Source organism: Camellia sinensis, chromosome 2 (genome assembly GCF_055761805.1).
Source record: "Camellia sinensis isolate YWXY chromosome 2, ASM5576180v1, whole genome shotgun sequence".
Lineage (NCBI taxonomy): Eukaryota > Viridiplantae > Streptophyta > Magnoliopsida > Ericales > Theaceae > Camellia > Camellia sinensis.
In genome coordinates this window covers 145,721,494-145,747,578 of record NC_138962.1, presented here as the reverse complement: position 1 = coordinate 145,747,578, position 26,085 = coordinate 145,721,494, and the positions used below count along the sequence as shown (strand labels likewise).

General features: G+C 44.5%; 1 protein-coding gene across 1 annotated transcript; it reads right to left on the bottom strand.

Moving 5' to 3' along the window:
* Positions 1–18,226: 18,226 nt before the first annotated feature.
* LOC145819129 (uncharacterized) lies at positions 18,227–18,610 on the bottom strand. The gene has a single exon (XM_082913087.1). It carries the CDS (start codon positions 18,608–18,610, stop codon positions 18,227–18,229), a length of 384 nt encoding a protein of 127 aa, XP_082769213.1.
* Between the last annotated feature and the right edge of the window lie 7,475 nt (positions 18,611–26,085).

Below are 26,085 nucleotides of genomic sequence, written 5' to 3'. Positions count from 1 at the left end.
TGATTGGCTAGGAACTCCATTACCGCTTTCCCTTTCACAGACTTGCGAGTCATATACTTCAAATCAAATTCAGAGAGAAGAAGCAACCAACGGGCTAGCCTATCCGTAAGCGCTGGTTTCTCGAAAAGATATGTGATAGGATCCAATCTCGAAACTAGATTTACAAAGTGAGCTAACAGGTAGTGCCTCAACTTCCTGGTAGCCCATACCATGGCTAAGCAAGCCTTCTCCAGCGGAGTGTAACGGGTCTCATATTCCACCATCTTTTTGCTCAGGTAATGGATGGCCTTCTCCACTCTATCTTCAGATTCCTGCGTAAGCATGCAGCCCATTGTTGTGTCGATTACTGACAGATACAAAATTAACGGCTTCCCCAGCTCTGGCAGTGACAACACAGGTGGGTTCTGTAGATAATGCTTGATCTGCTCAAAAGCAACCTGGCATCGGTCATCCCATTAGAATTTCTTTCCTTTCTTCAGGAGACCAAATAGTGGTTCACAAGTCAAGATTAATTTTGCAATAAACCGTCTTATGAATTGCACTTTGCCTAGAAAGCCTCGCACCTCATTTTCAGCCCTTGGTGGTGGCATTTCTTGGATGGCCTTGATTTTGGAACGATCGACCTCAATGCCCCTTTGCGTAATCAAGAACCCCAGCATTTTCCATGCTGTGACACCAAAAGTACATTTCTGTGGATTCAGTCGCAACCGATGTTCTCTGATCCATTGGAAAATTTTCTTCAAGGCGGTGTAGTGGCCTTCTCTTTCCTTGGACTTGACAATCATATCATCCACATACACCTCAACCTCTCTGTGGATCATATCATGCAAGATCGTGGTTGCGGCCCGTTGATAAGTAGCCCCAGCATTTTAAGTCCAAACGGCATCACCCTATAGCAGTAGGTTCCCCACGGCGTAGTGAAGATAGTCTTCTCCTTATCCTCGGGTGCCATCAAGATCTAGTTATACCCGGAAAGTCCATCCATAAAGGAGAGCAAAACACAGCTTGCAGTGAAATCCACCAATTCGTCAATGTACGATAGAGGAAAGTCGTCCTTCAGACTAGCTTTGTTCAGATCTCTGAAATCCATACACACTCGAATTCTGCCATCTTTCTTCGGCACCAGAACAATGTTGGCCAACCAAGTAGGATACTCAGATACTAACAAAAATCCTGCGTTTATCTGCTTGGAGACCTCTTCCTTGATTTTCAAAGCCCAATCCGGGCGTATTCTCCGAAGCTTCTACTTGGCGGGTTGGGCCTCAGGGTCAAGAGAGATCTGGTGCTGTACAATCTCAAAATCGATTCTAGGCATGTCTTCGTAGGACCACGTGAAAACATCTTTGAAATCTTTTAATAAAGCGACTAAGAGCTAGCGTTCCTCCGAAGACAACGTGAACCCGATCTGGACCAGACGCGGATCCTTTTCAGTACCCACATTAATTGCAACGATTTCATCAACCAGGGGTTTTACAAACCTCTCCTCTTCTCGATCAATCAAATGTTTTAAAATCAAAGGAATTCCTTCCTCGTTGTTTTCATAAAAATTTTTGAAAGTCAAGATCCATGCAATATACAAGTGGCATAGAAAAGTACCCAGAAATAGCAATGGAATCATTCTCATTCACAACTTCCAGTTCGTCCAATTCTTCAGTTACAACCGACTCAAAAAAAAAAAGAAAAAGACGACCTGGACAAAACAATGGCATCCGGGTTATCAACCCCAGGAATACCGGACTCTGACTCAGAAAAATTGGAATCTGATTCTGACTCCACAGACTCTGTGGAATCAGATTCCAGTTCACTACCTGATCCAAAACTGTTGGACAAGAAGCCCTCCTCGAACTGCCAAACGATGGAGGGTGTGATAGATGCGTTCAGAATGCTAGAAGAAGGGCCCACAGCCTATTGATCTTCAATCATGGAAATAGAGAAGTCATCCCCCAAGCTCTCTAGTATGATCTGAGGATCTAAAAGAAGACAAGCTAGCACTGTTCCTATCTCGAGTTGTATGCCATCGGACTCATCCTCTATACACTGTTCAGCCTCAGCTGGTAGGTCAGTCTGCTAACGTCATCCCCTTACAATTGTAGGTCAAAAAAGATCTCAAAGTCAGGCAAATGCCGCTTTTCAGAATTCATCCATGGCTCAAGAAAGCCACAAAACGGGAAATCTTCTCCCTCCCAGACAAAGCGGCCGTTTAGGGTTCCTTGAATGGGTCTATACACCAGCTCATAGTGCTTCCCGCTTTGCTTAGCCTTGGCTTTTCCTGCCATTTCCTTTCCCTTTCTTACCCAATCCTTTTTGGTAGGTGTGTAACCTAGACCAAAGGTATGAGGGTTGTGTGGCACTTCGGCCAACACAGCGACGCCCTTTCGGCCACTCTTTCCCAATCCCATTCTGGATACATGTTGTAGCTTATTCATGAGGTAGACGGACTGAGCACTGACGTACAATCCCTCTTCAACAGCCAGAATATCTTGCACTACCCGGGCCTCGGCCAGGGTGAACCCAGACAAAAAGGCATCCTCATCGCCGTGTACTATTTCCAGTACCGGTGTAGTGACTTCCTGCAGAGGATGTATGGAAAAGTTCCAAAAACAATAGCTACCCCCTTTCCATGGGGGTACTTCAGCATCTGATGCAGAGTGGAAGAGACAACTTTCACTTGGTGCAACCGCAGCCGTCCAAGGAGTAAATTAAAGGTGGCTGAAACATCTAAGACGTGGAATTCAATGTCCTGTTGTGTCGGGCCAACCTGCATTCTAACCCGAACTGTCCCCATCACTTCTCGACTTGTATTGTCATAAGCCCGAATCACCTGGGCTGTCGGTGCGAAGTCTGCCGGCTTCAAGCCGATAGCATAGTTCGTGCACGATGGACACACATTAATTGTAGACCCGGTATCAACGAAGACGACTGGTATCCACTTCTCTTTAAATTCAATAGAGATGTATAGTGGTTTGTTGTGCTTAGAGCCCTCAGGTGGCAATTCCTTGTCTGTGAAAGTCAAAGTCGGCGAAGCCCCTCGCGGGAAGACCAGTCCCACTAACTGCTCAGGGGTCGTGTCGATAGAAAGCTTAGCCTTATCCATTGTTGATAGGACAACTTGTCTATGCACCCGTGAGGCCATGAGCAATCCCCAAATGGAGATGTCCGCTTGAATCTTTTTCAACTGCTTCAATACAGCTTCCTCCTCCAATAGTTTATCCTTCTGTTTTTCTACTTCGTTATCTTTCCCTAATGCTTCCAATTGGTCCAGGTGTGGGGGCTTAAAATACCGACCACTCCGAGTCATGTGATCGACTTCCTCGGTGTACCATGTATCATCTGGCAGATTCTATCCCCAATCTTTTTCTATGTGGGAAAGATGCAAATCCTCATCTTCCCACCACATTCCATCGGCAACCGACAAGCAACTATCCGGTTCCGTTGTAAGCATTCCTGTATCCACAACACAGTCAGTCCCCGCAGGGCCTTTGGCTTTTCTACCCTTCTGATCATTCTTAGTTCTTTCATATTCGAACCGCTTCAGCGCGGCCTCCTATTCTGTATCGGCTGTATACATACTAACCAATTCTTGAGTAAAATTCTTACTACCGGTGCTCTCCGGCAACTTTCCCTTGTCGTCGACCATTCTAGCCATTGTAGCAGTTCCCATTTCTGGCTGTTCCTGCTTTGGTTGAGATCCCTCATCAACATCCGGCTCATCACTAAGCCACCACATATTATCCGTTGATCCGTTCATATCAAACCAGCCAATCTGTATATTCCCCAGATCCTATTCATCAAAGAACTGCAAATTACTGATGTTCTCCTCAAGATCAGCTAAGTCATCCAGTCCCTAGCTTGGCCCATCCTCTCAGACCACGTTAACCTCTGTTCCCGTTGGCAATTCCAACCCTGGTCTGGCCTGACTTGTTGACACAATGTAACGACAAGAGTTGTATGCTTCCTCAATTAAGCTCACAGGGCCCTCAAGCATGCCTTCTTCTACCACAGCCACCACCACGAGTTCGAGTTAGGATATGGACGCGCTCATCATGCACAAGTCTATGTTTTCTGGGATGAACAGCGCCGACTTAGGCAGGTGAGAGGAGGTGATGTATATATTGGGGTCGTATGGGACGGCCAGTGTTTGGATAAGGTTTACTTGCCTTGGTGGAGGGGCTTGGTTATGTGGTGGGAGAGGATTTGTAGTGACGTTAGGCTTTTGAGGAGCCACTATCACTTTGTTGTCAATGAGATCCTGAATCTCATGACGTAATCTAAAGCATAGGTCGGTATCATGACCATGCTGCTGGTGGAAGGCGCAGTACTTGGCCGGGTTGTGTGTAGGACGAAGGGGATTAGGCAATGGGTGTGACTCTAGGGGCTTCATATGCCCCTTTCTGATTAGGACCCTCAAGGGTGCAAATAGAGACATGTGGAGTGGGGTAAAAACCCTCTGGCCTTGGGGTTGGTATTTTGCAGGTTGTGAGGTGGTTTCGAATGTACCGGCAAAAAAGGTGACTGTCTTCGGTGTGGTAATGACGATACCAACATCAGAAGTCCTTGTAGCTGCATTGTTACTCGTAGCCGTATTTGAACTGCATGTAAAAGCCCTCTTGGACTGCTCTTTTTCATGGTCAATCAGACCCTGTTTCATCGCATCCTCTATCTGCACTCCTATCTCATAGATGTCAGCAAATATAGGCAGGGGTAAGACTATCATCTTCTGAAGCAGCCTCGGTTGCAGATTACGAACGACAATTCTTATCTGGTCCTTTTCAGCTGGCCGAGTGGTCATCATGGAGGCCTTAGCCCTCCACCAAGTTACAAAATCGGAGAACCCCTCCTTCGGCTCTTGACGTGTAGCCTCGAGATCATGAGTTGTGACCTCGATTTAAGTGTTATAGGAATATTGGGCAATAAAGGCCTCAACCATTTCTTTCCAGCTCCTCTTCACGGAATCTTCCAACTTAGCATACCAAATGGCCGCGATACCTGACAAGGTCCGGCCAAAAAGGGACAACTTCTGTAGTCTAGTCAGGCCCATCAGCTGCAGAATATCTGAAAATAGCCGCAAGTGGACCATGGGATCACCTGAGCCGTCGAAGCGGTCTATGTGTGGCATTTTAAACCTATCCGGCAAGGTGACCGCTACATCGGTATAGCCATCTTCTATATCTAGGATCGAGTTGACACTCTGAGCTTGTTTGAAAAGATTCTCAAGCTTGCTCACTTTTAACGCGGTGGGATCAACCTCAAACTCAAATGGTGCCTCCGCTAGGTAGACCGATGCTTTGGAAGTCTAAGGTAGGATCGACTCTGCCAGAATGTCCGCATTTTCCTGGACATTAGTAGTAACCCCGAGTATTGGCACCCAGACTGGGGGTGGATGGGAAGCAAAAGTTGTTGCTTGTTGTGGTTGTTGTTGCTGTTGAAGCCTAGCAATCAGTTCAGCCTGCTAGGCTGCAATCTCCGTTTGGCGGGAGCATCCAGCTGCATGGCCTCGATAGTTTGCTGAAGTTGGCGCATCATATCCTCCATATTGTCTAAAGGGTGCTGATCTGTCAAGACCGGTGTATACTCTCTTTCTGAGGTAGAAGCAAATGACTAGGTTCGACTAAGCACAGGTGGAGTAGACAGTGACCGTTGAGTTGGCGACTGCTGAACCGGTGATCTGTGACTAACTCTCCTCCGTCTTGTAACCAGGGGTAGCGAAGCGAATACTGGTTGTCCTCCAATAAGATCCTCAGATCGGTAAATCCTCCTGACTCAAGTCCAAAGTGCTCGGGGGGTAACTGCCTCATCGAAAGTAATTGTGAAACACTACATAGCAAAAAGACAATAAAGCGAAAGAGACAAAAATCAGAAAATGCATAGCACCTCAGCTTAGACAAAGACAACACAGTTGAAATCATAAGCTGGACAATCTGTACTCAAATACTAATTTCTGCCCCAAATTTCTGCCTCAAAACTGATACTTTCAAACTAATACCCAGATTTGCAACTGATACATATATTCCTGCAGAGACATACTCTAAAGGCACATATCAAGCAAGTGAGAGTCAAAACACCCCTATGGTGGGGTAGGGTTTTCCTGTCCTAATTTCATCAAGAACTAGGGGTTTGCTACGCAAGCAAACAGTTTCCAACCAACCTACATTCGGGTGAGCAACCTGTCTTAGTTTGGAACAATCTCTACAGCTTTCGATATGCAACTAGGTAGATTGGTCAAAAAGGGCACCTCAGCAAGACTACCTAATATACCTCTCGCACCTAACACCGAGAAGTGAAAGGTGGATCAAACGGTACAGCGGTAGTCCAGATCCAAGGATTGTGTTCCCATCGTGGCAGAGCCCGCAATCGGTCAGCCTTTATGGCAAGCCTTTCCAAGCAAGCCTCCGACAAACCACTCAGGAATAGCAGATGGCAAACACTGTGACTTAGATGCACCGATGCAAATGTAATGCAAAGAAACACACAAACGTAGACAAAATAACATATCATGAGTTCGAGTCAAGTTCTCTAAGTCCCTAGCAGAGTCGCCAAAAACTGTAGCTCGACTTTTTCGTGCCCCTTTTCGGAGAGCTCGAATTGGTCCTATAGTTTGGACTCCTGTCACGGTTCTGAATCTAGTCTCACAAGTGCAATGTGAAACTGATAAACACCAAAGAGTCCAATCCAGCAAATCATTTTCGAAAATTAATTTTGAATCAAATAATGCCAAAACTGGACTACTTTGCCAGATTACAGAGTTGCCACCTGAATATTTTATTTTAGGGAAATTTAAGAAACCCTGACTCGTGCCAAAGGCCACATGTCCGTCATCACCAAAGTTGCCTCGGCTTGGGAACTTGGGTACGAGAGGGGAAGGTCCTGAAATGAGCACCCCCGCTCACCCAATCAAAGATCGGCCTCTACTAATCATGACATGTTGTTTTATAAACCTTATGTGTTCTTATTTCGGATATTAAACTAGCTTTACTATATATGTTAGATGACTAATGCAACACATGCAATGATAAAATTAATAGGCTCGGCTACTAATATGACATATGAAGCAACTTGATAACATGCTTTTAAACACATATTCAAATTAGTATTGAAATACGATGCAGTTTGAATGATGCGTCGAGTCTCGGTGCATGCAAGACAAATGGATGATGAAAACATGCAAGCATAAGGTATGCTAATCGAAAAATGATCCCTAATCTAACCATCGAAAGCGGTTAAGTAAAAGGGAGAAAGACGTGGGGTTGGAAGACATACACACACACTCGCACACTTATTACAATATTGTGCCCTCGCGAAGGAGGGTCCGAATGAATAAGCTAAGCTATACTAAGCTAGGCTAATTATTACAAAATGAACTAATTAACTAACTTATTCTAAGCTAATTAATTACAACAAATCTGAATTGAATAACTAGTTACACTAACTAATTAAATCAATTAAATGGCCTCGAGGGCGAGGGATGCATGCATGCTCGGTTGCTCCACTCGAAAATGCCCTTGTCTTCCCATCGGATGTCTCTGTTTGCACTCATTTGATCACCGAAAATTGTACCAACTTTCAGATTGCCTCTGATCCTACATAGGAACACATTTGTGCAAAAATTCACTAGTGGCCGGTTGGCTACAAAAGGTGGCCGTCGGCCACAACAACTAGTCAGTCAGCTAGCTTAAGTGGCTGGTTGGCTACTTCAAGTGGCCGGTCGGCCACCCCATTTTCTGGACTTCTTCTTTAGTTGCAACAGAGAGAAAACAGAGGCAAAGCAAGGTATTTTCAAGAAATATATGTACTACTATTCTTCTTATCATCTCTCAAGCTCAAAAGAGTGTAGCTCTTGGCTCTCAAGCCATCAACTAAGCATTTTTAATGCATGATGGCTAGAGAACCAAGCTTGTACAAGGTCAATGAGTACACAAACAAGACCAAAACAACCACCACCCTATCATGTATGATCAAGGGTGACGGTGACCAACAAAAATGGCACGTTTCATCACTTTGAGTATGAAACGTCCTATTTCTCTTGTGTTTGGATTAACGTCTGATCCAAACACATGCAATGCAACACAAAGATGCTCATCTTGCCTCTTTTACTTTGTTCATTTTGTTTACATATTTTAGATTACCAATCCATTCTTTAATTGGTTAAGTCCAAAAGATGAGAGTCCTCTAATGGAAAGAGGGCTTAAGCCACAAGTACCTTGAGCATGAAAGAGGCCTCATGCTATTGGTAATGAACTCCCGAAGGAATTAAACCATTAGGCATGAGGGTCTCAATTCCACACTCAAGCCAACAAGAGGCTCAAAGTCTCTTTCAAAACAAAGTAAAGAGTGAAGAATAGAGGGAGGTTGCAGATATTTCAGTGTTGAAATTACATTCAAAAGGACACTAAATCATGCAAGAAACACATGCCAGTCAGGTTTAAGGGCCTAACTCATTAAGCTAGTGAAGACCATTAGACTATAGCCATGAAATACAAGCCTCAACTGACCAAACTAGCTCAAAATAGAGTTAAAATATGCCAAAACAGTGGCTAAAACTTGCTGAGATTAAGGCACACGAGGCTAGAAAAACATGCTCACATGTTAGCTTGCAAACAAGACTCAAGACACAACTCTCAAAGCAATGAAAGAGTGAAACAAATAAGCATGTGACAGAGCTATATACACTGAAATTACATGTAAAAAGACACTACAACATACAATCATTCCAAGCAAAAAATGTTTAGAGGTCTAAAATACCAAGCTAGTGAAGCTATTTGCACTACAACTATGCAAAACAAGGCTCATATGACCAAGATAGTCCAAAACAGAGCTAAGTCATGCCAAATCAGAGGCAAACACATGTTGAAAATAAGCTAAGTTAAACCACAAAAACATGTTACCATGGGATGCTAACTAGGCATACAAGTGAGACACAAGGCAGGGAGGCCAAGCCCTCTATTTTTGGACTTCAAAACATATTTTTTACCACTAAAATAACTCTGAATTTCAGTGGTTTAACGACCCAAAAAGTTTGACTTGAATATGCTAGAAGATGGCACAAAGGCTCACACAAATAAGCAATAAGAAGGGTAAACAACCCCTTAGCACAAAATGGCTTCAAACCAATATGTTAAGACTCAAAAATCAGAACGTTTTATAGTTGAAACCTAGGCCTAAAACAGTATGAAAAGATGGCCAAGCAAGAAATCAAAATAAAGCCTACAAAGCAAGTTCTATACCTCTTGAAGCACAGCACCAAAACAGTCACAATTCTGAGCTAAAACCACTCGTAGGAGGTCAAACTAAGCCTCAAAGAACCTCAACTCCAAGATGATGATGTTTGGTTAAGGGTCTTTGTGCAAAAGTGTAGAGAATTCAAACTATCAAGCATAAAACAAGAGGAGAGAGAGAGGATTCTAGAGAGAGAGGGAGAAATTTACTCAAAATTGTCTAACCCCACAAAATGGGGGAGAGACCCCCCTATATATAGAAAATCAAGCCAAAGGCTTGCATTCATCCCTCCAGAAACGTGTATGGAGATGGGCACCAGTGAACAACAGCTGGTACAGCTAGCAAACGAATATCTGAAAAAGGAGAAAAATGGCCATCAGCCATCATCAGTGGCCGATCGGCCATCAATGAGGCCGACCAGCCATCAGTGTAGCCAACCGGCCACCACTGATGGCCGATAGGCACAAGCCCTAGCCGATAGAATGTGGGGATGGCCGACAAGCCACCCTCTCCTCCAAACTTGAAGCAACAAGCTCTTGGTCCACAACCAAGCACAAAACAGACAAGTTCAGGGGCTCAAAGGCAAAGCACTCCGCCAAGAACTCCGAGCGCTCAAAATGAACACAAACATGGATGATCATCGAGTGTTCAAACGATGACGTCCAAATCTTGAGGACGATCAAAAATAGGGTGTCTACACAGCCTATCAGATCCCAATAGAGCCACCAGAGGCGGAGCACGAGTATGTCAGGGCTCCGGGCGCACCGCAGGTATAGACCGCACTTTACAGCTTATATGCCACACTGCCCCTTTTTGGATACTAATTGTTCAACTTCACTTGCAGGCGCCTATGGAGTATACGGACAGTCTTCTCTAGTTGATTGCCTCTCTGCTTTACATGGTGTAGAGGAGAGATACGCTGCTTGCTCTTCGCGGTATCCAGGTACCCTCTGTTCTTCTTGTGCATTTCATTGCTTACCTATACTGTTGCGCACCACACTCACACTGATATGCGATACTTACACTGTATACTGGCATGCCTTCTAACATTGCCTCACACTGCATTGACACACTGTACTTATGTTGAATTCGCCTTCTGCATCATACTCATACTGCATAATACACTCTATAACATACCCATATTATAGTTGATACTCTTATGCTTGTTTTCAGATTCCACCTATACTGATGGCCCCAGTGACACCGGGAACACCGGTGGCACCTCCTCCAGCAACAGGGAGGAGAGGCAAACAAGCACGCGGCCAGGATGATTGTCGAGGTCAGGGTAGAGGCAGGGGTGCTCGGGGTCAGAGCAGCGAGTCCTGGACGGAGGAGACCTCCTCCTCCTCGGAGCTGATTTTAAGTGGAGATGACGCTGAGACCAGCGACACTGAGGAGACAGTGAGCCGACGTTCTGAGTTAGAGAGGGAGGACCATGATGCTGACTCAGGGTCAGGAAGCGAGGAGGATGATAAGACCGGCTCTAAGTTAGGGAGTGGAGATGATGATGTCAGCTCTGGCTCATAGTCCCATTCTTTCGATGATAGTGATGCCGACAGGGACAGTGCCCCCGAGTCCACTCCGAGGAAGATGACGAAGAGGGCCTCTCGAGCTTGATGCGATCGGCACAGATTTTTGTACTCTTTTACTTATTTTCTTTTGTTTTGGTAGCTTAGTACTTGTATAGCTTCAGATAGGTCCTTACTTTTGTTTTTAAAAAACTTGTATTCCCTCTTTTGTAAAACTATGATTGGGGTAAAACCCTGCAGCTTTATAAAAAGAGCTTTGTTTTGCGTCATGAGCACCACTCTTGCATAGAAACAAAAATGGAATGGTATTTGAAACTGAAAACGCTTGTATTGGAATGGTGTTCGTAACCGGATATTGAGCTCACCAACGGCCAAAATACAAAATACAACTCGAGAAACGAAAAACAAAGTAAAAATAACCTAAACACAGCTATTTATACTTGCTAAAAACAAAAGACTTAAAACAAGACTTCAAAGCACAAAGACCGGAACAGAACCACACTACCCAACTGCCAGGCCTACAAAAGGGGACGGTCGGCCACCAAAGGGGACTACTGGCCAAGAGTGGTGGCTGGCCGGCCAAGTGTTATAGCTGGACAGCTGGCTGAGAGCTGGTATCCACTCACACAACCTTATCATCTATAAAATGTCTTCCTTCGCTGTTTCTTCGACACAACCTCATTTTTGCTGATGTTTCCTCTGAAAATCGAGATATTCCTTACCGAGAAGCTCAAGGATTGGATAGCTACTTTGGACGACATGGAAAAGATAAATTTCCAGGGTTTTGGCATAAACGCTCTTTTTTCATTGAGCCATACTTCACTTTATTTTTCGTTCCTCCATGCCGCGGTCCGATGTTGGGACCCAGTTACACATGTATTTTGCTTCGAAGCACAAGAAATGTGTCCAACTCTTGAAGAATTTCAAGCATTGATGGAATCCCGGCACTATGAGGAGATCATGCCCCAGCCCTGTTTTGGCCATGCATGGGCTTTAGAACAGATGTGTGGGCTTACTTTGCACGAGGCTCGATCCTTGGCTCATAATGGAGAGCTAGATATACCAGGCTTGATTCATCAGTTTTTCGACATTGGCGACAGAGGTGACCTTCTTTGGCAAGGTTATCGACAACATGCCTTCTATTTATGTATGCTTGTGCACTTCCTTCTTGCCCCTAGTTATAGCGGAGCCAACATTAGGTTTATCGAAGTGGCCCAATGCCTGAAAAAGGGTAAGTGCAGCATTGGTTTGATATTGGCCGAGACCCTGATGGGTTTGGATGCTTTTCATCGGTGAGAGACTACTCGGTTTGCAAGGAGTCCACTGCTCCTTGTAGACGTCCCCGAACGCCCCGGGAGGAACGAGCTCCCGTTCCGTTCATTTTTGGGGTCACTACAGCTCAGGACTCTCAAATTTGTCACGGTTCTAAGTCTGAACCAAAGAGTCCAAATCCGCCAAATCGTTTTGAGAAAAACAGATTTTTGAAAAGAAATACCAAACATGGACCGCTTTGCCAGATACAGAGTCGCCACCTAAATGTTTTTTAATGGGAAATTTAGGAAACCCTGACTCGGTGCCAAAGGCCACGTGTCCGTCATCACCAAAGTTGCCTCGGCTCGGGAACTTGGGTACGATTGGGGAAGGTCACTTCGTGAGCACCCCCGCTCGCCCGATCAAAGACCGGCCTCTACTAACCATGATATCAATTTTTGAAAACATTGTGTGTTCTTATTCCGATTATTAGCCTAGGTTACTATTGTGGTGCACACAGCATATAAGTATAGATTGGGTCGCCCGAATTGGAACAAAACATTTCATGCTTGTTTATTTGAAAGATGGTTTGCTACTCGCAAGTAGGCTTAAAATGCAGATTTTGCCACCCTCGGGTGGGCTTAGAAAAGATGGTTTTGCCACTATCTAGTGGGCTTAAAACAAACATTTGATGAATTATTCTAATTCAAATAACCCAACCTTCACCCACAGGCATTCAGGCAGATATATCACATAAGCATATAGCCTCATGGTAAGCATGCTATTCATGGCAGTCACTCACACGCATGCAAGGATGCTAAAGCATAAAACTCACCGAGTACTCCAAGGCAAAACATAAACTACATTAGAAATCATGCATGACCCTAAATATGCAGAAATGCCTAATGCAACACATGCAAAAATGCAACTATAGCAGGCTCGGCTATTCTAAACATGGCATATGGAATGCTACAACTAACATGTATTCACTTTGGAATTGAAAATACAATGCAGTTAGTATGATGCGCCGAGCCTGGTGCGTGCAAAACAGATGAATGAATGCAAACATGCTATCATACTGTATGCTAATTGAAACATGCCCTAATCTAACCATCAAAAGCGGATAAATAAAAGGGAGAAAGACGTAGGGTTGGAAGACATACAACACACACACGCACACTTATTACAGTTATGCCCTCGCACAGAGGGTCCGAATAAATGTACAGTCCCGAATAAAAGAATATTACAGTCCAAATATTACAGTCCGAATAATGTACAAATTCCTAATTAATTAATCAAATTAACTAAGAAAGTTGTAAAACTGGCGTACCAGCCAAGGACTGCCTTGCCTCTGATGAATGATGCATGTCTGGGCTGCCTTGCGCGGAAATCCACTAGGATGCCCCAATTAGCCTCTGTTTACACCTTTTCTTGAAATGCACGCCAAACTCCAAAAAGTTGCTGATTCTTCATTTTGCTAGAACAGAGAGCAGGAAAGGGGCATGGCAATGTATTTTCACAGATATATGCATGTCTCGATCCTCGTGCCACCAATCACGCATATCGATGCATGATGGCAGAGGGGTCGAAATGTGCAACTCAATATAGAATGAATGCATGTGTAAACATAACAAAACCTAACTCCATCATGGGTAATCCGGAGTGTCGGTGACTGGGGAATTGAGACGCGTTTCGTCACTCGGAGTACGAAACGCACCTCGTTTCCCGCGCCCGGGCTAACTCCTATTCCGAATGCAATGCAATATTCATGATATGCATGAATGCAACTTAAGATACAGCCTAGCATTCACAATGCTATGAAAATGAGACGTCTCGAAATGCGTGCACACGGGCACGCAAACCGAGAAAATGACATACGTAATGCAAATGACATGGAAATATGATATGGGCTTACACTAACATGAGAGAGCCTCAGCCACGCTCACATAAGAGGCCGATGGATGAAAATGAAGTGCCTCGAAATGCGTGCACACGGGCACGTAAACCGAGGCAATGGCATACGCAATGCATTATGGCTAAAATGGCATATAGAATGCAACATGGACTTATACTAACATGAGAGAGCCTCAGCCACACTCACATAAGAGGCTGATGGATGAAAATGAAGTGCCTCGAAATGCGTGCACACGGGCACGCAAACCGAGACAATGGCATACGCAATGCAATAGCATGGAAAATGGCATATAGAATGCAACATGGACTTATACTAACATGAGAGAGCCTCAGCCATACTCACATAAGAGGCCGATGAATGAAAATGAAGTGCCTCGAAATGCGTGCACACGGGCACGCAAACCGAGGTAATGGCATACGCAATGCAATATGGCTAGAATGATATGAAAACATGCTAATGGAATTTCAGCACTGAAATGTGGGGGGAAACAGCCCCGAAACGAGGCGAAATGATACCCAATGCATGGAATTTCTCCCGAAATGCAAGATTAAGTACGTGAAATGGCTTACAGCTATACAAAGCATGCATAATTGGTACATGGAATGAAAATACAGAAGCAAGACAGCCCCAAAATAAGCATTTTTCCAGTTCAAAGCATGGCCAAACAGCGAACATAAATAGGGCAAAACTAGTATGCAAAAATGGCCCTAAATATGAGATTATGAAGCAACTCACAGTTTCTGACCCCAAACAGGTTAGGTCCCTTCAACAAAATTGAAGAGGGGCCCAAAATAAGCCACTTTACAGAACTGTAAAAACTCTAAAAACAAACATAGATATGGCTAAGCTCTTATGCAAGAAAAAGGGCCAAAAGGTGGCCAAAGAGGCAAGTGGTATATCCAAAGCCCAAACTGAAAAATTCTCTTCTACAACATTGAAGAGGGACCAAAAATATGCACATTTACAGTTTATGACAGCCCGAAATCAGTATACAAACATGCTAGAAATGCAATGCAAAATGAGGCTCAAAAAGTGGCTATAACATGAGGTATACAAAGCATTCACCAAACGAGCAAAGACCCTTAATAAAACATGTTAATAAGGTCAAAATAAGGCCAATTTCAGTTCTGTAAAATGACCAAAAATGGAAGCATAATGGGCTGCCAAAGCATGCAAAAATGGGGACCAAAGAGGGGATATAACATGAAATGGCACATGGAGGTCCCAAACGCTTATGAGTCCTTCTTCAATGTTGAAGGGGGGCTCAAAATAAGAGTATTTTTAGTTCTGTAAAATGCCCAAAAATGGAATCATAATGGGCTGCCAAAGCATGCAAGAAAACAGCATTCAAGGAAGATATTGAAGCAAGTGCAAGATGGGGGGCTCAAACAGGGTTGAACCCTTAATGAAACAAGAAAATGAGCTCAAAAAAATGACCTTTTCAATTTTGGTCGGAGCTCAAATCAATAAGCACGTATGGCTAAGAAAAGATACCAAAATAAGCTCAAAAAAGGAAAAATATTACTTACCCTTGAAGGCTTGACTTTGGTTGCCTCTTGGCTTGATTTTGTGGCTCCTCAGGACTTGGAGAACACCTTCAAACTTCTGGAATGGAGGATGGAAGGGTGGGGGTTGGTGGTGTAGAAGAAATGGTGGTGTAGGACTTGGAGGTTTTTCAAGGAAATAAGAGAGATGGAGGGAGATTTGTGTATCAAGGCTTGAAGACCAATTTTTCTAACCCCCAAGACCAATGTTGCCCGCTGGTTATATGGAGCAAAGAGAGGGAGTAAAGGTGGGGAAAAGGTGGGGGAAAAGGAGGCAAGTTTTCCCCAAAAAAATATCCCCCGGATACAGATATTTTCTGGGGGGAAACAGCTATACAGCTGTAAAGTGAATTTGGTGAGGATCATGGCCAGCCACCTTTTGGAGTTGCAGGTGGCCGGCCGGCCACCCCCCCTAGCCGGCCGGCTAGGGATCAAAAAGGTCAAGTTGAAATAGTGGCCGGCCACCACAAAAAGGTGTCCTCCCAGGTCCCCTCATCACAACCCTGTGGTTCGAATTTGGAAATTGTAAAACAGGAGAGAGAATAGGCCATTTTTAGGAGGGGTTCAAAAGGTTCAATTGGAGTTTCTGGCCAGCCATATGATATTAGGATCCTCCCATGTGTGTACAACACAAATATGTGGTTTGGGGTTGAAGAAAGTGGCCCCAAGGTGTTCAACATTGGCTCGGAAGTGAGAAAAACGGGTGCCGGAGGGCGAAAATGGAATATAACTGGTTGCCAAGATAATTGCTGGCCTCCCACCCTCCAATGACCTTCCTGGTGATAAAATAGAGGCACCTGCCAAAAATGAACGAAAACTGATGCAAAACGAATGCTCGGGGGCCAAAACACGCAGTTCGGGGTCCCGAAAATGGGCTGCCAAGCACCGAAAGTGGCGTTCGGCCACGAAGTGGGTTTCTCTAACCCCAGTGTCCCTTGAAAGGGAGAAAATAAGATGTATGCCAAAAACCGGGGCAAACAGAGATGGTTGGGCGGTCCCGAACCGAGGCACACGGCCAACAGTCCCGAAAAACCGGAAACCGGGCTCCGAAATGGGCAAAATGGCCTACGGCCACCAAATGTAGCCCACGGCCACTGAGAGATGGTCTACGGGACCTCTCCCTCCCCTCAGGAAAAGAAATAGAGAAAACCGAGTCTGGTTCGCAAACCGAGGCAAGGCACGAAAGAAGGTTCGGAAGTCCGGAGGCAGGGCTCACGGCCGTGACTCTGAAACTTCTAAACGAGCACATTATGTAGTATCACCGAGCGCTCAACTGGTGACGTCTAAGTCTTAAGGTCGGTCAAAAATGGGGTGTCTACACTTCTCTAGGTATTGTTTCCCACCCTTTGTTATTTATGATTCTCATATCACTCGACATTCACGCTCTTATTTTTCTCTCAAACCCCTTTCTTCACATTTCTCTCAATGTACACCTCTCCATTCTTTAATCTCTCTTATTTTTCATCCCTTCCTAAGTGTGGCTAATGGATAAGCTGAAAGTGGTGGACCCTTGCCCCGAGTATTCAACCCAAGCTTACTTCTTCTGCCAGCAGCTAGCAGACTTCCCTTCAAAGAGATGGTAGTGCAACTGGATGTGCAGCAAATCTGGAGCCAACATTGCCTGATGTTATCCCTCGCTTAACTTGACTGAGATGAGCTACGATATGTCCCGATAACCAGGCATACAATTGATTGGCCTTACGCGCTGCGTGTTCTATTTCCCATTCCGGTTTAGATGCCAGTTTGGACATAATCAGACTCGGCCAGAAGAGGGGGTAGAATACCCTGCTCCATTCACAATTCTTACTTCAAACCTGACTCAGTACCTCACTTCTTGGAGGATAAGAGAGCTTCTGGCCCCTATGGTTAGGTTCAGCTATGCCCTTTTCGATGAGTGCTTGGCTTAGCTCGAGGATGAGACACAGGTTGGGCTAACTTTGGTGGCAGAGACTTTTGCGAGCATGAGCAGAGGACACAGGAACACTTGACTCATCTATGCCCCTAGTTTATTGCTTTGACTTTTCTTTTCAAGTTTTATGATGTAAAAGCAACTTTAAGTTAAATCAGAGAGTTGGAGAATGTAATCAATGGAATTAAAGCCGTGAGCACTAAAAATTTTCTTTTTGGTCCCAAAATGGTCTAAGTTGTAAAAGGTAAAATTTTGAGAAAATCAACTTTTATTAAAACTTTTCAAAACAATTTTCGGAGATGGTCACCACCTGACACACATGGAGTCAATTCTCAAGATGTACAACCCCAAATCAAAATTGTTTAGAACTACATCCACCATCACTGCTCTCCATTGCAACTGATCCTTCTGTCAACATGCAGATCACACAACCAAGCTAACAAAAGATGGACAAAGATGGCCCGATCAGACAAATGGACAAAACAGTTGAGTTGGAGATGGTTTTGGCCAAACTTCAGGATAAAGTTGGCTACGTATCCTAAAGATGAAAATCATACCTTACGTAGTTTGGTTCTGGTTCACTTGAGTATTAACTCTCTCCTTTTGCGCTCTAACTTTTGGCAAAGTCGCCCTTTTGGATTTTCAACCTTGCGAGCTCAATTTTCTTTATTTCTAATTTTTTGTGCTCTAACTTTTGCCTAGGCCACCCTTTCAGGTTTTCGGCCTAGCGAGCCTCTCAGGGATAGTATTTCTTCAACTTGTCCATATTTATCGATTGTGAAAACTCCAAGCCATCTAGATCCATAAAGAAAATCGCCCCTCCTGACTAGATAGATTTGATGATGTATGGACCAATCCAATTGGGTCAGAACTTGGCCCTAGGGTCATGGATGGGAGCTCGGTTGTCTTTCAGTACCATATCTCTTTCTTTGAGATTTCTGGACTTAACATTCTTGTTAAAAGCCCTAGCAATTCTGTGCTGGTAGCCATGGATGTGATACAATGCCTTCAACATTCTCTCGTCAAACAACATCAATTCTTCGAATTTGCTCTGCTGCCAATCCACCTCTATTATCTGATACTCAACCATAATCCTCAACGATGGCACTTCGATTTCAATCAGCAAAACAACTTCCATTCCATACACTAACGAATAGGGGGTTGCCCCTGTGGATGTCCGGACTGACGTTCTGTAGCCCCAGAATGCAAACGGCAGTTTGTCTGGCCAGTCCTTGTAAGTCTCAACCATCTTCCGTAAGATGTTCTTGACATTCTTATTGGCAGCTCAACAGCTCCATTGGTCTGTGGTCTATATGTCGATGACTTGTGAAGAGCCACATTATATTTCTCGAGCAGATCCACCACCTCTTTCTTGAAGTGTGAGTCGTTATCTGATACAATCTCATTCGAAACCCCATACTGGCAAATGATGTTGATTCTAATAAACTTGGCCTCATGCGACACTTTCAACACAGCATAAGATTGGGCTTCCATGCACTTCGTAAAATAGTCAATCACCACCAAGATGAACTCATGTCCATTTAGACCTTTTGGCGAGACTGCACCGATAACGTCGATTTCCCAGACTGAGAAAGGCCATGGCGAAGTCATGTTGTAAAGCTTTGACGGCGGGATGTTCATGCGATTGGCATGGATTTGGCATTTGTGGCATTACCGCACAAAACCAATACAATCTTACTCCATAGTTGACCAATAATAGCCTTGCCTGAGGATCTTCCGGGCTAGCATCACACCATTCATGCATGCTTCACACTCCCCTCCGTGGATGGACTTCATGAGACGCTTCAATTCCTCATCTTCAACACACAACTTGTGCATTCCAAGATGGCCTCTGTTGTATAGCTTACCCCCGCAAATGATGAACTGGACAGCCAGATACCGTATTCCCTTTTTATCTTTAGCATTTGCCCCTAGTGGATACGTATCCTTTTCCAGAAAATTCCAAATGTCGCAATACCAGGGGTTCTTGTCTTGAATCTTATCTATTGCAGCAATGGTTTCGTAAGCCGGCGTATATTTCTATTCAATCATAATCGAACGCATCTTGACTTCAAGCTAGATGTCTACCATGGAAAATAAAGTTGCCAGCGCATCAAAAAACTGATTATTCTCTCTAAGCAGATGCGTGAACATCAGTTTTTCAAACCTCGGAATCAGAATATCCAGTGTCTGATGATAAACCTTCATTTTCTCCTCTTTGACTTTCTAGTCTCCATTCACTTGAGAAACAACCACGTTCGAGTACCCAATGACATCCAACCTTATTGCCCTTAGTTCTAGGGAAGCTCCCAAACCAGCAATACATGCCCTATATTCTGCTTCATTGTTGGACACTTTGAACCGAAGTTTGAAAGCTAGGAGTATATGGGAATCATCGGGTGCTATCAGTAACACACCTATCCCATAACCGTACTGATTGGATGCCCCATCAAAGTACATTGTCCATGTTTCCTCTTCTACTTGCAAAATGTCTTCATCTGGGAACAGGTACTCTATCGCTTCATCTCCTTCCACCGGGTGGTCTACCAAGAATTCCGCTACAACTCTCCCTTTAACTGATTTATGCGTGACATACTTGGGGTTGAACTCGGAGAGAAGAAGCAACCAACGAGCTACCTACCCATAAGCGCAGGTTTCTCAAAGAGATGTTTGATAGGATCTAATCTCGAAACCAGGATTACAGAGTGAGCTATCAAGTAGTGCCATAACTTCCTGGTAGCCCATGCCAAGGCTAAGCAAGCTTTCTCCAAGGGAGTGTAGTGGGTTTCATAGTCCAGCATCTTCTTGCTCAAATAGTAGATGGCATTTTCCACTTTGTCTTTAAATTCTTGAGCTAACATGCACCCCATGGTCGAATCTGTTATCAACAAATACAGAATCAAAGGCTTTCAAGGCTCTGGCGGCGACAACACATGTGGATTCTAAAGGTACTGCTTGACCCGTTTGAAGGCAAACTGACATCGATCATTCCATTGGAACTTCTTGCCCTTTTCCAGGAGACCAAACAGTGGTTCACAACTCAAGGTCAATTTTGAAATAAACCGTCTTATGAATTACACTTTGCCCAGAAAGCCGCACACATCCTTTTCAGTCCTCAGTGGTAGCATTTCTAAGATGGCCTTGATTTTGGAAGGATCTACTTCAATTCCCCTCTGTGTGATCAAAAATCCCAGCATTTTTCCTATTGTCATGCCAAAGGTGCATTTCTATGGGTTTAACCTTAGTTTCTATTCCCTGGTCCGTTGAAAGAATTTTTCCAGTGCGATGTAATGGCCTTCTCACTCTTTGGACTTGACAATCATATCATCCACATATACCTCAACCTCTTTGTGGATCATGTTGTGTAGAATGGTGGTCGCAGCCCTCTAATATGTAGCACCAGCATTTTTCAACCAAAAGGCATGACCCGGTAGTAGTAAGTACCCCACGGTGTGGTGAAAGTAGTCTTTTCCCTATCCTCTAGTGCCATCAAAATCTGATTATACCCAAAAAACTCATCTATGAATGATAGCAATGCATGGCTCGCGGTGAAGTCTACCAACTCATCGATGTGAGGCAATAGGAAGTCGTCTTTTAGACTAGCTTTGTTCAGATCCTGAAAGTCGACACAAACCCTGATTCTGCCATCCTTGTTTGGAACTAGGATGATATTGGCTAACCAGGTCAGATACTCGAACACTATCAAGAATCCTGCATCAATTTGCTTGGTGACCTCTTCCTTGATTTTCAGTGCCCAATCTAGACAAACTATGCGCAGTTTCTATTTGACTGGTCGGGCCTGTAGACACCCCATTTTTGACCGTCCTCAAGACTCGGACGTCACCGCTTGGAACACTCGGTGATTATCCATGTTTGTGTTCGTTTGGAGTTCCCGGAGGTCTCGGCTCGCGCGCCTTGCCTCAGGATCTCCGAACTCGACTGTTTAGTGTCTGGTTTTGCACCAAACACTTGTGTTTTGCCTTGGAGGGGCAGGGAATGCCTTGTAAGGCATCCCCACATACCACCGGCAGTGGTTAGATGTCACCGGCTGGTTTTTGCTGCCATCGGCACTTTTTGTTGCCGGTCGGCACTCTTTGTTGCCAGTCGGCACTCAATTTTGTCAAAATGACATTTTTGGCCGGCCGACTACTGTGCATCTGCTTTTGCAGATATTTTAAGACAGCTGCCTTGCTTTTTGCTCCCCTCCATACACATGTATGGAGGGATCTCCCTCTTGAGAAGCTTGTCTTGTAAGCTTTACAAGACAAAAGCTCTATAAGAGAGAGCCTTGTCTCTTGGCTTTAGGGTTAGACACTTGAGACATTTTAGAGATAGAAAAGACAGAGAGAAGCTCTGGTTTTAGGGTTAGGGTTCATACATATCTCCTACCTCTCTTTTTCTCTCTTTATGCTCTAGGTGTTTTAGTTCATACTATGGCACACAAACACATAGTGTTTCACCTTCCTTTGGCTCCTGAGGTTCTAAGGGGCTGATTTTGGTGTTTTGGTGTTGGATTCAAGCCAAGGAGGGCCATTGGAGCATCATTTGTGAAGGTGGTCTACAAGGGTGAGAAACTTCCCTTTTATTCCCCATTTTTGCATCTTGTTTTTGCCTATCTTTGAACTGTTTTTGTGCTTAGTGTATAATACAAAAAAATTCTGTTTTTTAGCCCTCTTGATTGTTTATTAAGAGTGTTTTGTGGTTTGAGGGTGTTTGACCCCTCTTAGGCCTTGAAAGGCCCCATTTTGAGCCATTTTGAGCAAGTTTTGAGACTTTGGTGTTTGGGCCTCTTCACCACTGAAATCTTGAGGGATTTCAATGGTGGAGATGGTGCCTTGAAGTCTCCAAAAGGAGAGGGCCACCCCCTCTCCTTGTTGTCCTTGAAAAGGACCATTTTTGGCCTCTTGAGGGAGCACCTAGCTAAGCTTCATGTTGACCATGCCTTAGTTGTTTTTGTGCTTATTATGTCATAATATGCCTCTGTTTTTACTTGGTTTTGGTACACCATGCATGCTTAGCATACCTACCATGTAATGCCATGTTATTGCCTTAATATGCCTTAGGTTGTTAGCCTTTGTTCAAGCATGTTTTAGGCTTAGTCTTGTGAAGCTTTTGTGCATATTTTGCCATGTTTTAGGTTTGTCCATAGTTGTTTGGGTCGGATTTGGCATGCTTAGTATAGCTCCTTTACATTCCGGCTTGTTGGCCTTAAGTGTATGAACGTATAGGATGACATTTTTGCATTGATTTGGTGATTTGGAATCATCCACCATGTCATTTCAATCCCCTTTGCATGCCTATATGTTTGCCTTGGACGCATCTTTAATGCTTTGAAAGCTTGTGTTATAGGCTCCATGTTTTGACCATTATGCGTGCCTTTGAATTTGAGCCACTTAGATGCCATCTAGGGGGTCCCTTTGCATGGTCTAGGTCTGCCTTGAACCTAGTTTAAGTCCTCTTAGCCTTGTGAGGCTTGGTTGACTTGGTCATGGTTCAAGTCCCCTTGACTTGTTTCAAATACTTGGACCATTTGCATACTAATGTTTAGCCTATCTTGTTGCTTGGTTTGACACCATCTTAACATGATTTTCAATGCTTACTTTGCATGCCATTAGTCCACATTATGCCTCTTTCAATTGTGTTTGAGAGTTGCCTCATTTGTGCCTAAGTGTTGGCCCTTTAACATGTGCATGTGTGTATGTGTTTTGGTCCTTTATTTTGGTCACTTTGGCTACTGTTTTGGGCCTATTTAGAGTTGCCTAAGTCATGTATAAGTCCATCTTTTCATCAATTTGCATTGCCTCATGTATGCTTGTATGCTTGCATAAGTGCCTTGCCATGCCATGTTGCATCCTTAGCTTGCATGCCTAGGTTGCATTGCATCTTGCATGCATGCCTTGTTCCTTGACTTGGTGATAGGAATTGGGCCTTGGTTTGTTTGTTTGGTTTGCATTTCATTTGACATAAAAGTTGCATACTTGACTCCTTGGGCCATCATGCATGGAAATGCGTGATTGGTGGTCCGAGAATCGAGACACATGCCCTTTTGAGTCATTACCATGATAAGGGACATGATTGGTGCATATATGCTTTGAATTGTGCTGCCATGCTTTGCCTTGCCCTCTGTTGCTGTCAATTGCAGATTTTGCAGGAACACTCTGCCGACCGGCAATTTCTAGTGCCGACCGGCAATCATTTCCCTGCCGATGGATTTATTTTGTGCCGGTGGCCACATGCTACTGCCGGTGGCAATCCCATTCAACCGGTGGTGTTCCCCAATGTCCAAGGAAGAAGTCCTGAGGTTTTGGCAGCCTCCAGAGGAGTAAAGGAAGGAAAACAGACGCAGCCTATGCATGGCGGTGTATTTCCGAGCAGGATCGAGCACGCGCTGCATCTGGCCCTCCTCCCGAGGCGGTTTACTGTTTTTCCTAGCTTAATTAGTCTGTTAGCTGATTAGGAAATTTGTAAAATTTAATTAGCTTGCGTAGTTAATTTGTATTATTTATTTGGTCTCTCCGAGTGAGGGAAAATCTGTAATAAGTGTGGGTGAGTAGTGTATGTCTTCCAATCCCCACTTCTTTCTTCCCTTTTATTTACCTGCTTTGATGGTTAGTATTAGGGCACGTTTAAATTAGCATACCTCGTGTAATGCATGCGTGCATTCATACATTTGCTTTGCATGCACCGGGCTCGGCGCATCATTCTAACTACATCTGTATTTCAAATTCCAAACTGAATACATGTTAGTTGTGCATTTTCATATGTCATTCATAGACTGGCCGAGCCTACTCTAGTGACATTTTGTATGCGATGCATTAGGCACTTAACATGGACTTGGATCATGCATTGATTACTAACATGTTCCTATTTTTGGCACGGAGTACGATGTAAGTATTTATGCTTTAGCATCTCGTATGCGTGTGAATGTTGCCATGACAGTATGCTTACCATGTGGCTAAATGCTTACGTGACATTACTATTTGAATGCCTGCGGGTGAAGGTTGGATTGCTTGAGTTGGAAAAACTCGTTGAAATCCGTGTTTTAGCCTACTCGCGAGTAGCAAATTCCAAAGCGCTTTTCAAAACAAACGGATATGCAATGCTTGTTTCCAAATTAGGCCATCTAGTCTATACTTGTTTGCTATGCGCATAACATAGTAATTCTAGGCTAATAAATGGAATAAGAACACATAAAGTTTTCAAAATCGGATATCATGGTTAGTAGAGGCCGGTCTTCGGACCGGGCGAAAGGGGGTGCTCATAGCTGACCTTCCCCGATCGTACCCAAGCTCCCGAGCCGAGACAACTCCGGTGATGACGGACATGTGGCCTTCGGCACCAAGTCAGGGTTTCCTAAATTCCCCCATAAAAAATATTTAGGTGGCGACTCTGTATCTGGCAAAGCAGTCCATGTTTGGCACTTCTTTTCAAAATCTGTTTCTCAAAACGATTTGCCGAATTTGGACTCTTTGGTTCAAGATTAAGAACCGTGACATCAAATCGAGTCCGAACTGTAGTAGTGAAGGCCCCTCGCGGGACGCGTCTACAGTTTCTGGCGACTCTGCTGGGGATTGAAGAGAGCTTGACTCGAACTCGTGATATCCTATTTTGATTTCATTTATGTGTCTCTTTGCATTGCATGTGCATTGGTGCGCCTAGGAACACAGTGTTTGCCATCTGCCATTCCTGAACGGTTTGCCAGAGGCTTGTCTTGTCAAGGCATTACCAAAAGGCTGACCGGTTATGGGCTCTGACAGCATGGGAACACAAACCCCGGTCTTACCGGGGCACCCTTTTGACCATTCGACCTAGTGCATATTCGGATCCATAGTGACCATTCCAAGCTAGGGCAGGTTGCTTACCCATTTATAGGTTGTTTGAAACTGCTGCGTGCATAGTAAAACCCTAGCTCCTGACAAAATAGGACATGGAACCCTACCCCAACATAGGGGTGTTTTGGCTCTCTTTATCTGCTATGTGCTTTTAGAGTGTATCTCTACAGGGAAAGTACATACCAGTTTGCAAGTTTGAGTATCGGGCCCAAGGGCACCAGTATCAGTGTTGTCAAGAAATCAGTTATATCTGCGGGTATCAGTTCAGTTTTGGGGATAGTGATTCTGGGGAATGGTGATCAGTAGTAGAGTGCAGTTGTTAGGCTACACCCGTATTTGATCCGTTTTGGGCTGAAACGCTGCTCGTTTTTCCTTTCAGTTCAGAGAATTCAGAGAGCTGATACCGAATAGCTAGTGCTCCCCCTTGCCGCGACAGGGCTCATGATGACGCAGAATTCAGAAGAGATCATGGTTATGACAGCCGCGCTAGATCAAGGGATCACTCTACAAAGTGAGACCAACATTGACATGTCACATCCACTTAGGTCGCCTGTTGCGCACCCGGTTTGGACCCCTCAGCTATACCAGGCTCGCGAGCCTACTACATTTGAACTGATGGGGATGATAGGTGATCTCCAGAGGTCTGTGGCGGATCTCGCCTATGGAATGTCAGCTTCACCTCCAGCCGCACCATATGCCGGGAGTGTTATACCCCAGGAGCCCCCGCTGTTGGGGCGAATTGTGATTGAACTTAGCCAACCGGAGATGGCCTCCAACTATGGCAATGACATATCAACATCAACTCAAACCCCCGATCAGGCTGAGGCCAGAGAAAAAGATAAAACGAAGGCAGATGTCGATCCCATTGAACAACTGCTGTGGGCAGTCGAGG